At 59.8% G+C, this 5,497-nt stretch overlaps 1 protein-coding gene across 1 annotated transcript; it reads left to right on the top strand.

Moving 5' to 3' along the window:
• Positions 1 to 1,251: 1,251 nt before the first annotated feature.
• On the top strand, positions 1,252 to 4,628 carry FOXD1 (forkhead box D1). Its single transcript, XM_075019958.1, has one exon. The coding sequence runs from the start codon at positions 1,252 to 1,254 to the stop codon at positions 2,587 to 2,589; it is 1,338 nt and encodes a 445-aa protein (XP_074876059.1). The 3' UTR covers positions 2,590 to 4,628.
• Positions 4,629 to 5,497: the final 869 nt, after the last annotated feature.

The following is a 5,497-nucleotide window of genomic DNA, read 5'->3' on the forward strand; positions in this document are numbered from 1 at the left end:
TAATGGAGGGAGCTGCTTCTCTCCCTTTAAAAACAATAGCCTCACAAATAAACTGTGAGATTAGCGGTGTGCTCTAGAGGCGGTTCTCTGAGAGCTTGCGAGGCCGACATCGAGAGATACTTGATTTCATTCTTAAATGAATCAAACTGTGGAGGGAGAAGAGGAAGGCGGAGAAGAGATGTCTCTAAATCATCCCGCGGACAGAAGTCTGAAGTATATTAACTCACCACCTCCCTCTCCGGCCTGTTTTTTTGGTTTGGGGGGTTTTTTTTCCCCTCCCCTCCTTCCCACGGGAAGCAAGACTCCGTCCCTGGGGGCAGCCCAGGAAGACGCAGAGCTCCCGGCACCCTCTGGACGGCTCCTGGGAAGATGCTCCAGCACTTTGGGACAGACTTGCACTCCCCCCCCCCACCCCGGGATGTGTGTGTGGGGTATTCTTTATTTCCCTCCTTTTCCACTAAAGACGGCCCCGGTCGCCCCGCGGCCCCCCAGAGCCCCTCCTGGCGGGTCGAGGGCGGGGGGCCGGGGCGGGCGGCGAGGCGCCCCGCCTGTGGGGAGGGGGGGGGTCAGACACGGCGCCGCCCGGGGCCGCCGCTCGCCCCGCCGCGCTCTGACGCTGGGAGCCATGTGATGGCCCCCTCGCTATAAGGCGGGGAGGAAGGCCGCCCTCCCTGGGACTCGGCCCCAGCCTTTTCACCGTCTTTCCTAAGGGCCGGCAAGCCGCCCGCTCCGCCCTCCCTCCTCGCCAGCCTCCTCCCCTCTCCTCCTCCCAGGACTAGGCGCGCTGCCTCCTGCCCCGCATCCATTAATGTCTGGGGGCTGAGGTGAGGAGAAAGAAGGGGGAACCGACTTCCAGGCGCGGCGGCACAGCCCCCCCGCCCCCCCGGCCCCGACCCCGACCAAAAAAAAAACCAAACCCAAAGACCCCCCAAAAGGGGGAGGGGAGGGGGAAAAAAAGAGAGAGGGCGAGAGCGCGAGAGAAATCCAAAAAGCAGCAAAAAATACCCCGAAACAAAACCCAAAACAGCCGCCGCCGCCGCCTCCGAGCGGGCGGCGGGAGCGCTCCCGCGGCGCGGCGGCGGCGCTGGGGGCCTGCGCGGCTCGGAGCGGCCCGCCTGCCCGCGGCGGCGGCGGCGGCGGCGGGGCGGCTCTCCGCGGAGCGGCGCGGAGGCCTGGCGGCGGCGGGGAGGGCGCCTGCCCGCCCGCCGCGCCGCGCCGGCCGCCACCGATGCGCTGCCCCGCCGCCGCGCCATGACCCTGAGCTCGGAGATGTCCGAGGCATCGGCGCTGGCTGAGGAGACCGACATCGATGTGGTGGGCGAGGAGGACGACGAGGAGGACGACGAGGAGCCGCAGCCCCGCCGCCGCCGTTCCTACGCCGAGGAGGAGGAGGAGGAGGAGGAGGAGGAAGACGACGAGGAGGATGTGGGCGACCTCCACGACGACGCCCTGCTGCCGCGGTCTCCCGTGCGCGGCGGCGGCGGCGGCGGCGGCGGCGGCGGCGGCGGCGGCGGGGTGGGCGGCGGGGACGGTGCCGGCGGCTCTCGGCCCCCCTCGCGGGGCGGCCCGCAGAAGGCGGCGGCGGGCGGCGGGGCGGGCGGAGGCGGCGGCGGCGGCGGCGGCGGAGGAGGCGGTGGCGGGGCGGGCGGCGGCAAGAACAGCCTGGTGAAGCCGCCCTACTCCTACATCGCCCTCATCACCATGGCCATCCTGCAGAGCCCCAAGAAGCGGCTGACGCTGAGCGAGATCTGCGAGTTCATCAGCGGGCGCTTCCCCTACTACCGGGAGAAGTTCCCCGCCTGGCAGAACAGCATCCGCCACAACCTCTCCCTCAACGACTGCTTCGTCAAGATCCCCCGGGAACCCGGCAACCCGGGCAAGGGCAACTACTGGACGCTGGACCCCGAGTCCGCCGACATGTTCGACAACGGGAGCTTCCTGCGCCGCCGAAAGCGCTTCAAGCGACAGCAGCTCCCGGCGCCCGAGCTGCTGCTGCGCGCCGTGGACCCCGCAGCCTTCCTCCCGCAGCCCCCGCCCCAGCCCCCGCAGCAGCCGCCCTGCGCCTACGGACCCTACGGCTGCGGCTACGGCCTCCAGCTCCAGCCCTACCACCCCCACTCCGCCCTCTTCGCCTTCCACCACCCCTCCCCGCCGCCCCGCCAGCCCCCCGCCGCCCCCGGCAGCGCCCCCGGCGCGACGCTGCCCCCCACCGCCGCCGCCGCCGCCGCCGCCGCCGCGCCGCCGGGCCCCTTGCTGCCGGCGGCGGAGCTGGCACGGACGCCCTTCGGCTACGCGCACCCGCTGGGCCCGGCGCTGGCGGCCTCGCTGCACGCCGCCAAGCCCGGCAGTGGCGCGGCGCTGGCCCGCTCGCCCTTCTCCATCGAGAGCATCATCGGGGGGGGGCCCGGCCCCGGCCCCGGCCCTGGGCCCGGGCCCGGGCCCGGGCCCGGTGCGGGCAGCAGCTGCGCCTCGCAGTCGGCCGCGGCGCCGGGGCTGGCCCGCTCGCTGGGGAGCGCCGGGGGCGGCCTGCCTCCCGCCGCCGCCCTGCCCGCCGCCCCCGGCTTCGCGGCCCGGATCTCTAACTGTTAAGGGTTTTGGGAGTCTTTCCGAAGGTAGGATCTGGGTTATCTCCTTTCTCCGCTGCTCGGATGCCTGGCGGACGGCTGTGGGCTTTGCGTGGGGATCGCGCGGTGTTGCTCGGGGGGATTCCGCCGCTACCGGCGGGACACCCGGGACCCGTATTTCTGCAAAGCCAGGTCTAGATGCTGCACGGGCAGGCGGTCATGCTATTGGAAAGTTACTCCTTACTCCTTAAACAGAAAAAAAAAAAAATAATGGTGATAAATAAAGTCTCTAAACCGTTAAAGTTCAGAGATTCTCAGGTCTAGGAGCTTGAAAACAGTAATGTACAGGAAAAAAAAAAAAAAAAAGGCTTGAGGGAGGACAGCAAAGCAATACTTTTTCATTTTAGTACACTTGTCTCATGTACTTTTATAAAAGAAGAAAAAAGATTAACATGTTTACACAGAAGAAAGTCAAGATTATCATTTCTTATTTTAACCTGTGTTTTGTATTATAATAGACTTACGGAGTTTTTTATTTTGTACTTTATGCGTATTCTTTACGAGGAATATTGTTAAAAATTACTGGCAAGTATTATTGTACCATTTTAATGTAAAATTTTTACACATTTTCAAAAATAAAATCTTTAATTTTCAAAAAAAAAAAAAGAAAAAAAACAAAGAAAAAAACAAACCCGAAGACCAAAGGAGCCCAGCCAAACAATTGGCTTCGGACCCTTCCCCCCTTAATACTTCTCCCTTCTTTGGGACACTGATATTTTTTTCCTCGGGATTAATAGCACAATAGCCAAAGAATTTTACAGCTTGAAATTTGTTATGTCTGGATTTGACCGCGAGGAAGATCAGAATATGATCTTTTCAGTCAAACCATTGCTAACCCTAGCAGAGAATGAAAGACATAGACACACACATACACACACACACACACACACACACACACGAAAAGAGCAAGGACAAAAGAGGGAATAAATAGAAATAGGTCTCTCTCGCGGGAGTAAAGCCCAGTTCTGTAAGGCACCAATCAGGGGATTGATTAAAAATCCAGTTTTAAACTATTTTTATGCTTTTGGGTGTTGTCTAAATCACAACTGCATCACAGTTTGGTTTCCAAGAGGCCCAAAGGAAAATACTACTAGTAAGGGGCACATACTGAACTTCAGAGAGACTTGCTCTAGACACTTATGTTTCTGTGATGATAGTAGGGACATGTGTTTCTACTTTTCGATACATATAGTATAAAATGAGCATTGGAATATCTTCGTGTGATGAGCTGATTAAGTGCACGAGCTATTGAAGTAACGATACGTAAGTGTATGAAACAAACCGTGAAAGCAGCCTTCCTGATTCTGAATTACCATCTTAACGCGCATGAGGTCGATAGATACCTGTTTCATAGATTAAATTTTTTTTTTTTTAACCAAAAAGCCTGCCTCAAATATTCAGAGCTTAGGCATGAAAAGAGAATCACAGGTTTTAAGAGTAGGCATGTGGTTGCTTGTTGTGGACTAGGAATTTCATGCGTTTTTCAAATGAGGGAGGCGCTTTTCAAGTACGACTATTTATAACAATTTAGTAGATTCAGGGATAAATTACGTGAGTTTTCGTAAAAAAAAAAAAAAGGAAAAAATAGGAGGGATGCCTTTTAGTGCTCTTTGGAGTGAGATGGGGAAGGTTGTGTGGTTACATGCTTTTACATATCGAAGTACCTCGTCGCCTCGGTTTTAAGTATTCTCGTGGATAGAAAAGTGATGCTTTTCTGTTTTATTTGTAGCAATTCAGGGTTACATTAATGATTTTCAATCAGAGGAAAGACTGGACCCAAGATCTCTGCTGGGCTCCAATTGCGGTCTGCAGCTGGAGGGCCTCTTTGCGTGTCCCGCGTCCCTCAGAGGACAAGGAAGTAGAGTCCCGTTTAATTTCTTTTTAGAAAGGGAAAAGATCCCAGCGGCACCGCGTACGTACCCTTCGGGCAAGGCGCATCCCTTTCACGAGGGACCGATTAACTCGCTTTCCCCGGGCCCGGCCCGGGGAGATGCGCTGGGCCGCCGCGCCGCTCCAGCGCGGGGTACCGAGCCCGGCTTAGGGGCCCCTCGGAGCCGCGGCTAAAATCAAGCGGGGAAAGGTTTTGCGAGGAGGGAGAAGGCGGCTGTAGCCGTGAGCGCGGCGGTGCCGGGCTCCTCGAGGAGGGAGGCTGCTTGCAGTCGGTCGGGCTTCTGGCCGCTGGGGCAGCGGCCCGGGGCGAGGGGCCAAGCGCGTCCTGGCGCTGTCCCCGGCCAGCGAGATGGGACGAGCAGGTGCCGGCGACCCGGTGTTTGTTTCTCTTGGCTTCTCCGCAGCAAACCCCGGGAGCCGGGCGACTTCCCCTGCGAGCCAGCCCGCCGCCCTTCCCTCGGGTCCCCTCAGAGGAAAACCGTCCTCAGAGGCACATAGCGAGGAAACCGCTTGGGCACTCGCTCCTTCCACGCTTTACGCCGGCCGTCTGCACCCTGCGCGGACAGGGCCTTCACCTGGGAGCTGGCAGGGAAGCCGGCAGGAGGAGCAAATCGCTACACGCGGTGGAGCTTGCTTTTTTTTTTTTTTTTTTTTTCAGGGCTGAGGAAAGGGGTCGGGGAGGGGGTCTGTGATGCTGGCGGAAGACCCCTTCGCTTGCTTTCTCCGAGTCCGCCGAGTAGCCGCCCGTCCTCGGCGGTCCCGGCTTCCCGCACCGCTGCGCCGGAGCAGGTGCCGCCAGAAAAGGCGGCGGCCCCGCGGCCCTTTGACGGGCCCGCAGCACCGCCGGGCCTCAGCGCCCCATTCGCATGCAAATGGCCCTCCGTGCCCCCCCGGCTTTCAGGGCGAACAGAGGGGACGTGTAGTTCTTGCAGGGACGGAGCCCGGACGAACAATTCCTCCAAAACAGGCTCGGCCCTAAAAAA

The sequence above is a fragment of the Buteo buteo genome, chromosome Z (genome assembly GCF_964188355.1).
Source record: "Buteo buteo chromosome Z, bButBut1.hap1.1, whole genome shotgun sequence".
NCBI classification, from domain to species: domain Eukaryota; kingdom Metazoa; phylum Chordata; class Aves; order Accipitriformes; family Accipitridae; genus Buteo; species Buteo buteo.

Bases quoted from the DNA above. Each gene is read 5' to 3' on its own strand.
- FOXD1 (XM_075019958.1), top strand. From the start codon at position 1,252: ATGACCCTGAGCTCGGAGATGTCCGAGGCATCGGCGCTGGCTGAGGAG.